Source organism: Scyliorhinus torazame, chromosome 5 (genome assembly GCF_047496885.1).
Source record: "Scyliorhinus torazame isolate Kashiwa2021f chromosome 5, sScyTor2.1, whole genome shotgun sequence".
NCBI classification, from domain to species: domain Eukaryota; kingdom Metazoa; phylum Chordata; class Chondrichthyes; order Carcharhiniformes; family Scyliorhinidae; genus Scyliorhinus; species Scyliorhinus torazame.
Window position 1 is genome coordinate 175,686,419 of NC_092711.1, and position 9,680 is coordinate 175,696,098.

At 48.1% G+C, this 9,680-nt stretch overlaps 1 protein-coding gene across 1 annotated transcript in view; it reads left to right on the forward strand.

Moving 5' to 3' along the window:
* Positions 1–4,546, forward strand: part of LOC140420748 (uncharacterized) — a 77,988-nt gene extending 73,442 nt beyond the window's left edge. Inside the window, exon 3 of the mRNA XM_072504734.1 lies at positions 2,509–4,546. Coding sequence (XP_072360835.1) covers positions 2,509–3,456 — 948 coding nt within the window. The 3' untranslated portion in view covers positions 3,457–4,546. The remainder of the gene's footprint in view (positions 1–2,508) is intronic.
* Positions 4,547–9,680: the final 5,134 nt, after the last annotated feature.

Here is a 9,680-nt window from a genome sequence, read left to right on the forward strand (position 1 = left end):
CTGTCTGATAATTTGGACATTCTGAATGTTCCCTCTGTGTACCCGAACAGCACGGTAGCATAGTCGTTGGCACAATTGCTGCACAGCTCCAGGGTCCCAGGTTCGATTCCCGGCTTGGGTCACTGTCTGTGCGGAGTCTGCATGTTCTCCCCGTGTGTGCGTGGCTTTCCTCCGGGTGCTCCGGATAACAGGCGCCGGAATGTGGCGACTCGGGGCTTTTCACAATAATTTAATTGCAGTGTTAATGTAAGCCTACTTGTGACAATAAAGATTATTATTATTATTAGAGTTGGCTAAAATTTAAATGGACAGTAAATAAATGTCGGACAGAGATATGTCTAGTGTTTTTATATGGTACAGATTAGATATATTATGAAAACTAATTACTGTGGAGGCTGGAATTTTAAACAAAAACAGAAAATACTGGACAATCTCAGAAGGTCTGACAGCATCTGTGGAGAGAAAAGGGAACTAATGTTTCGAGTCTGCATGACGCTTTGTGACAGTTAGAGAGAACTGGGAATGGGGTCAGATTTGTACTGTAGTGGGGGAGGGGTGGAATGGAGCGGTGAGGCTGGATAGGGGCCAGCAATAGGTGGAGATATAGACAAAGATGTCGAGAACAGAAGATAAAAGGAATGCAAATGGTGGTAATTCAGGCTAAGAAGGGTGCTGATAGTGGAGATGCCAGTGTTGGACTGAGGTGAGCACAGTAAGAAGTCTTACAACACCAGGTTAAAGTCCATCATGTTTGTTTCAAACACAAAACACTAGCTTTCGGAGCACTGCTCCTTCCTCAGGTGAGTGCTGATAGTGATACATAAAAAGGTTAGAATGTGCAAATGGCAGAATAAAGGTGAGCAGTCTGTAACGGGCAACTTGAAATAATTCGAATGGGGGGAGGGGAGGAAAATAATGGGGAGGGAAAAAAACGATCAATGGAAGAAATGAAAATAAAAATGGGGTAAAGGTGGTGGAGAGTCTGAGGTTGTTGAACTCAATGTTGAACTCAATGGTGTAACATGCTTAATCGGAAGATGAGGTGCTGTTCCTCCAGTTTGCGCTGGGCTTCACCTGAACATTGCAGCAAGCCAAGGACGGACATGTTGTCTGAGAGTAGGACGGTGAGTTGAAATGGCAAACGACAGGAAGGTCTGGATGGACCGGAGGTGTTCTGCAAAGTCTGGAAAAATATATTCATTTTGCTTCCGGTTTGCACCCCACTATCACCTCCACATGGTCTATCTCCAACACTTCCCTTTCATTCCTTGACCTTTCTATTTTAATTTCTGAGATAGACAGTCCACTAATATCCATTACAAACCTACCGACTCCCACGGCGACGCCGACTACAGCACTTCATGTCCCACATCCTGCAAGGACTCCATCCCGTTCTCTCAGTTCCTTCACCTCCATCACATCTGTTCCGATGATGCCACTTTCCAGAATGGTGCTGCTGACATGTCTTCATTCTTCCTTAACCGTGGCTTCCCACCCACTGTGGTCGACGGGGCTCTCAACCTTGTCCAACCCATCTCCCACACCTCTGCCTTCCCCCTCACTCCTCTCCCAGAACCCGGATAGAATCTCCACTGTCCTCACTTTTCACCCCACCAGCCTCCGCATTGAAGAAATTATCCTCCGCCAGTTCTGCCAACTCCAGCATGATTCCACCACCAAACACATCTTCCCCTCACTTCCCCGGTCAGCATTTGTAATTCTCTACCCCAGAGGACTGGAACCTCAGTCATCAAGTATTTTCAAATCCGAGATTGCTAACGTTTCAAGGGAGTGAAGGTATCGAGGGATATGGGGAATAGTGTTGGAAAATTATGCTGAGGTAGATCGGCCAATGCTCTCATTGAATGGTTGAGCAGGTTCGAATGGCTGACTGCAGCTCCGATTTGTTATGGTCCCTGTGTCCAGGACAGGAAGCAGTGAGCATGGATCTGTCAATCAGCCTGAATCAGCACCTTCAGGAGAATTGGGAGGGTGAATATTAGGTACAGCAGAGTGAGAATGGAGGGAGAATGTGTGGGATGGAGATTTACAGATCTTGCGGAATGCAAGAGAAAAGAATGTCCCAGTGAAACTAGAATTGTCTGTTCTGAATTTCTATCCTGTACTGACAGTGATGTCTTTTGTAAATTGTTTTTACAGGAGATTCAAAGAGGCCAAATTACAGACAAAAATCTAACATATGTCGTCTGGATCTGACAGTCCCTCAATTCCTTGGGACCTGAATATCATTGGCCTTCGAATCTAAAGGAGAAATGTTTGCCTCATCTGTCAACTTGAAAAGATTTTAAACATCATTGTGACTGGAAAAACACCCCAGTGAGAGTGTTCCAGAGCACTGACTGTGGAAAGAGCTTTAACCAGTTACACAGCCTGAAAAAACATTGCACTAGTCACAGCGGGAAGAGACCGTACACTTGTTCTGTGTGTGGACGAAGTCTCAACTGATTGTCTGAACTGGACAGACACGAGGAGACCTAAAACATGGAGAAACCATGGAAATGTGAGGACTGTGGGAAGGGATTCACAGCACCGTCTGTGCTGGAAGTTCATCGACGCAGTCACACTGGTGAGAGGCCGTTCACCTGCTCTCAGTGTGGAAAAGGATTCACTCTATTATCAGACCTGCAGAGACACCAGAGAGTTCACACTGGGGAGAAGCCTTTCATCTGCTCTCAATGTGGGAAGAGATTCACTCGGTTATCCAGCCTGCAGACACACCAGCGAGTTCACACTGGGAAGAGGCCGTTCACCTGCTCTCAGTGTGGGAAGGGATTCACTCAATTATCTGACCTGCAGAAACATCAACGAGTTCACACTACGGGGAGGCCGTTCACGTGCTCTCAGTGTGGGAAGGGCTTCACTCAGTTATCCCACCTGCGGATCCACCAGCGAGTTCACACTGGGGAGAGGCCGTTTACGTGCTCTCAGTGTGGAAAGGGATTCACTCAGTTATCCCACCTGCGGAGACACCAGCGAGTTCACACTGGGAAGAGGCCGTTCACCTGCTCTCAGTGTGGGAAGGGATTCACTCAATTATCTGACCTGCAGAGACATCAGCGAGTTCACACTGGGGAGAGGCCATTCACCTGCTCTCAGTGTGGGAAGGGATGCACTCAGTTATCCCACCTGCGTAGCCACCAGCGAGTTCACACTGGGGAGAGGCCATTCACCTGCTCTGAGTGTGGGAAGGGATTCTCTCGGTTATCCACCCTGCGGAGCCACCAGCCAGTTCACACTGGGGAGAGGCCGTTCACCTGCTCTCAGTGTGGGAAGGGATTCTCTCGGTTATCCACCCTGCAGAGCCACCAGCGAGTTCACACTGGGGAGAGGCCGTTCACCTGCTCTCAGTGTGGGAAGAGATTTGCTTGGTTATCCAGCCTGCGGAGACACCAGAGCGTTCACACTGGGGAGGTGCCGTTCACATGCTCTGAGTAGGTGAGATATTCAGTGATCCATCCCAACTATGGAATCACTGCCAAGTTCTCACTGGGGAGAGGCCGTTCATCTGCTCTCAGTGTGGGAGAGATTTTGTGATTCATCGCACATGCTCACACACCAAGTTCACAACTGATTACGGGGGTTGGATTCCGCTGTTCTGCTCTCAATTGCATCCAGGACTACATTTTGTTAATTCTGTCAGTTGATCAATAGGGATGGGCGGAGGGTTTCTTCCTGCTGGACTGGTTGGTCTCACAAATTTGTCTCCAGTGGGCTGATGATCATTGAGCCATGTTGCAAATTCCTGGCTTCAACTTTCATGAGCATCACAGAGCGAAAGGGTGTTTGGTGGTGTAGCCATCTGGGATGGACACGTACAAAGAAACATGGACATTTGCAAAGCCTCAAGGGAAATATGGCCAATGTAAGATTCAGGCAGGCTCAGAGCCTAAATGTATATTTGTAAGCAGAAGCAGACGGGATCGAAACCCCCGGCCGATTTGCACGCTAATGACCCATTTCCCTAAGACAAAGGACTGGTACTCGGGTATCCGATACAATTCCAGACACATCGGTGCCACTCCTTTTACTCAGGAAGCATTAACAGCCAAGGTCAATGACCGCTCAGGACACGCCCAGCCATCAAGGCACCTGCCCCTTTATTGGCTCAGATCGAAGGCAGTGATCGAGGACTGCTGAATTATTGGGTCCAAACCTAAAGACCGCCCAAAAGAGAGCAAACCCCCCCCCCCCAAGGATAAAGAGGGACATAGCCATGTGTTCGGCCTCTTTTGGACCTGGCGCTCCGGCAACGTCTGACTCCATCTGCAACACCTCGACATGGAGCAAGTTCAAGTTCAATGCTCGCTACCAGACGGATGAGCCTAGCTGAACCACACAGTTACTTCTCCAGACCCAGCAGATCCAGATTCGAACAAAGGCCACTGTTCCTCTGACCTAAGCCGGGTGCCTGAAGTTAAGTACAGGTTGTCATAGTGATAGGTGTAATTTAGCTCATAATGTTTATGTTGCATGTGTAAGTTAATCCTGTGTATAAATAAAGTATTATTGATCTTGAACTAACAAACTGGTTGTTTGGGGTCTTTGATCGATATCCGGTTGAACCTTGTGGCGGTATCATTTGATACCTGGCGACTCTGAAAGCATATCCTATTCATATCTAGATTAAGAAGGGCAACCTTACTAGCTGCCATATTTATAGCAAGTAAATATAGCAACAGTGGTTGGAAGATATTTAGTTCCCATTTCTGTTTGGAACCTCTGAAAGCATGCCACGTTGCCATGAAGATGGGCTATGGTGGTTACATGGTTCCTTTGTTTAATTTATCGACGTGTTTTTCACAAAGAAAACTCGAGGTTTGAAAGGCAAGTTGTCTGTTGTACATTGGGACGTTACAACAATAGACAGGCAATCACTAATTTTTAAGGTATTATTACATGTTGACATCAAATGTAGACTCCTTTAAGGAACAAAAAGTCACAGGAAAAGTGATGCAACTGTGGCTAACGAGAAAATGTAGGAATTCCATTAGATCAAAGGAAGAGGCTCATAAAGTGGCCAAAATAGCCGGACGCCTGTGGATTGGTAATTGATTTAGAATTCAGCAAAGGAGGACCAAGAAACTGATAAAAGAGAAAATAGAATATGGGATCAAACTGACGAGAAACATAAAAACCGACTGGAAAAGCTCCTATAAGAATGTGAAAAGAAAAAGATTAGCCAAGACCAATGTGAGTCAGTTCCAGATAGAGACAGGAGTGTTTATAATGGGGAATAAGGAAATGTCAGAGAAACTAGAGAAACCAAACAATCTGTATCTGTCTTCAGGGAGGAAGATACAGAAATCGTCCCAAAAGCACGAGAGTACTAAGGGGACTAGTGAGCACGAGGAACTGGGCGTGGTCAGTTAATCCTTGTTCCACTTACCAGCCTTCCCGAACAGGCGCCGGAATGTGGCGACTAGAGGCTTTTCACAGTAACTTCATTTGAAGCCTACTTGTGACAGTAAGCGATTTTCATTTTCATTTCACTTGTCTTCTTCAATATTCTCTTGGCTGCCTGGGAATGGCAGTGGTCACTTGATCGGCTCGGGCAGGGCAGGAGTAACTGTGTTTATCTGGGTCGGGCGGAGGGTCTGATGGGTAGTGGAGTGAGTTTCCCTCCCCGAGTTGTCCCCTTTGGAGGCCCCTGGTCTGCTCCTCCTCTGGTCCTCCTCCACAGCCTGGTATGGCAACTGCTCAGGTCAAGACCATTAGAAACTACAGAGAGTCGTGAACACAGCTCAGTCCATCACTTGAACCCGCCTCCCATCCATTGACTCTGTTTACACCTCCCGCTGCCTTGTGAAAGCAGGCAGCATAATCAAAGACCTCTCCCACCCGGGTTATTCTCTCTTCCAACCTCTTCTATCGGGCAGTGAGATACAGAAGTCTGAGAACACGCCCTAACAGATAAAAAAACAGCTTCTTCCCTGCTGTTACCAGACTCCTGAATAACTCTCTTATGCTCTGACCTGATCTCTTTACACATCTTCTCCACTGAGTAGTACAGCGCTCCGTATGCTTCACCCGATGCCTGTGTCTATGTATTTACATTGTGTATTTATCTATGTCCTATGTTTTGTTTTTCATGTATGGAACGATTTGTATGGACTGTACGCAGAACAATACTTGTCACTGTACCTCGGTGCACGTAACAATAAAACAAATCAATCAAATCATCAATCAATCCTCTCGGGATAGGTTCCACTGGGGAGGTAGTAACCTGTGGGTTGGAGGGTTCGAGTGAGAGTCTGAGTGTTGTGGATCAATGATGTTTGAGCCCTCATTGGGTCTGAGGGTGAGGCTGAGGGGGGGGGGGGATAGGCACCCTGCTCCAAGTGGGATTATATACTGACTTCCTGAATGCCCTCCTTGTTGAAGCAGGGTCTCCCGTGGGGAGACAGTGTTTTGACGCCAATGAGGCTACGCAGCTCTGCCCCGAGTATCCTTTTTGTGACGGTGTAATGTTCTTTGATTGGGCAGGTGCTGAATCTTGATATTGTCGTGTGAATAAAGAACATTAGACTTTATTTCATAAACATAATAAGAAGTCTTACAACACCAGGTTAAAGTCCAACAGGTTTGTTTCAAACACTAACTTTTGGAGCACTGCTCCTTCCTAAGGTGAATGGAAGGAGCAGTGCTCCGAAAGCTAGTGTTTGTGTTTGAAACAAACCTGTTGGACTTTAACCTGGTGTTGTAAGACTTCTTACTGTGCTCACCCCAGTCCAACGCCGGCATCTCCACATCATTTCATAAACATAGTTATTTATTACTAACACTACACTAACGAATTACTAAAATGACTCAGATTAATACAGTTGGAAATAATGGTCTAATACTAACTTACACTAAGATACTACAGAGCTACTCTCATATGCGACTGCTGCAAACTCCTTACCAACACCTTCTCCTAGAACACATGGTGTGTCCGGGTCACGTGTCTCCATACTCCACCACCTGATGGTCGGATGCTGGAAATACAACAATTATACATGTATCATTATTTACGTACAGATGATAATATAGATGACAATCTACTTATCATCACATATGGTGCAGGTTCTTATCGTCCATCCTTTGGCCAATCCTGGTGTTCCTCTCTTTTGGAGTTACTTTTCCTTGAGGAAGTAGCGTACTGATGGAGGCCCCGATTTGGTATATTGTATCTCTGGATTTCCTTTGCCGTGAGTGGGGATGGAGGATCGCACCCCTCCTGAGATGCCGAGTTGTTGGGTGCCTTGACAAATTTTCCTCTCCTTGTGGGTGGAATCTCCTTGGTGGAGGACGGTGAATCTTCTTGTGTGCACTGCCCTCGGATGTGGTGAGAGAGGAGTGAGGTTGGGTGTCCTGGCACAGTGTGGCTATCCTTGCTTTCCTGTGTATGAGGGTGGACAGGGCCGGGCCAGGTCTTGTACTGTGGTCACTTTCCTGTTGCCCCCTTTTGCTTAGGAGGTTCCTTCTTGGCCGGGGTGTCCTGAGAGGCTGAGTGAGGTTTTGAATGAGCATCTTTTTCCGTTTTTGTCTTGTGGTGAGGGGCATACGTCAGCGGACCGTGTGCTCAGGGCTGTATCCTGGTCCCTGTTATCCTGTGCTTTTATTGTTAGTCTCTTGGAAGATGCATCGGTTAGAATTTGAACCAATTGTCTGAATATTTGCTGGTCTTCTCTGTGTAATTGTGTTGAGTGATGATTGTTCTGTGCTGTGCCAGTGTTGGAGTTTTATTTGCGTCCTTTTAGGATGAGTGTCCTTGTTGATTTTTTCCTGAAATTTAAGTATGTTATTTTGGGGTTGAAGAATCGTTGACTGTTTCCTGTAACGGTAGACAGGTCTTGTACCCGAGAAGGGGACATAAGGATGTGTTATTGATGCCTCTGGTGTGACTGGACTGGGGGGAGATGTGTCCTGACGCCCGCCCGAACATGACACCATGATTCTTATCCTGGATTCTGGTGGGTGGTGCGAGCACTCGCTACGTGGGAAGGTGTGCACCGTTTCACCATGTTTTCATGGCCTTTTCCTCCTCTCCCTTGTTCTCCAGTATATCCATTGGTACATACGGATGCACCAAGCTTAATGATTATACTGACCCATCTGTATTGTCGTCCTCCTGTCCTCTCCTGTACTTCTGTATTGCTGAGAAATTTATGCTGTGCTGCACCAATCCTGAGCTTTTGTTGGATATATATAAATAAAAAAACCTGCAAATGGCTAAAACATTGGCTCTTGTTCCCCCCAGACTGACTCACTCTCCGTGTCTACCCCCGTCATGGAAGTCTCACTGCTGGAAAGACAGATCTCCCGCAACAGTAAACCTCCCTCTGAAGAAACATTCCATTAGACTTCGGATTCTGGACACATGGAAAACCATGACTTGGATTTTATTGTGGTCATTCCCGGAACCCTCTTCCTTTTTCCTTATCCCCCGTTTATTGTACGAGTGCAAAAGTGGGTGGGTGTTGGGAAACCCCTCTCACCCCGTGTGTGTAAAAATAAACCAACCTCTTTATTTCACCTTACCTTGAGTTTGCTGTGCAAGGTATTCACAGAGAATTGAAACATTCTCCGTGGGAAAAATGGGCGAGGTCACAGCACCGATCCTCTGACCGGTGAGGGGCTCGCAGCCACGGACGTAAAACACAAAATAAATGGCCAGAGAATTGACGGGTCCTAAGCCGCGCATGCGCATGCCGATGACCTGCAACAGTCGCCCTGTACAACATGGCGCCGGCGCGCGCGGACCTGGCCTACCAGATAGTGCCCCCTTGGACCTCCCCTGGGCCACCAGTCCCCCATGCCCTCACCGACTGTGGAGCCGCTGGACAGTTTGCCACCATGCGGCTTCTCACACGGCTGGGACCACACGTCAACTGTGTGGTCGGGAACTCGGCCCATCGGGGGAGGGACTTCAGCTAACATCCTGAGGCCGTCCCAATGGCATGCGGCGTACTCCTCGATGTCGCCGTTTTGGAGGGTGCGGAGCTTCGAAAAACAGGCGCCACCCCCGATTCGGTCGGAAAAAGTTATTTTCTGCCTGATCGCTGATCCCCCGGCGGGGGTGAATGGGGTGTTTAGGGACTTCTATAGCAAGCTGTATGTGTCGGAATCCCCAGCCGGGGTAGAGGTGGTTTTTAGAGGGGTTGGAGTTCCCGAAGGTGGGTGAAGAGCTGTTGGAGGCCCTGGGGGACCCAATTGGACTGGTAGAAGCGGTGGAGGGTCTTGAAGCGATGCAATTGGGCAAGGCCCCGGGTCTGGACGGGTTATTAGAAAGTCTCGGGGGTATTGGGACTGCTGCTAGTAAGGGACTTGAACAAGGCAAGGGAGCTGGAAGTGCTCCCCCCCCCCCCCCCCCCCCCCCCGACGTTGTCGCAGGCTTCGATCTCCCTCATTTTGAAGCGTAAAAAGGACACGGAACAATGTGAGTCATACAAACCGTTCTCCCTGCTAAATGTGGATGCCAAACTATTGGCTAAGATCTTGGCCTTGAGAATAGAGCACTGTGGCCCAGGGTGACGGGAGGACCAGACGGGGTTTGTGAAGGGGAGGCATCTGGCGGCCGACATCAGGAGGCTACTCAATGTGATCATGATACCTCCAGAGGGACGAGAGGTAGAGGTGGTGGTTGCCATGAATGCCGAGAAGGCCTTTGATCGAGTGGA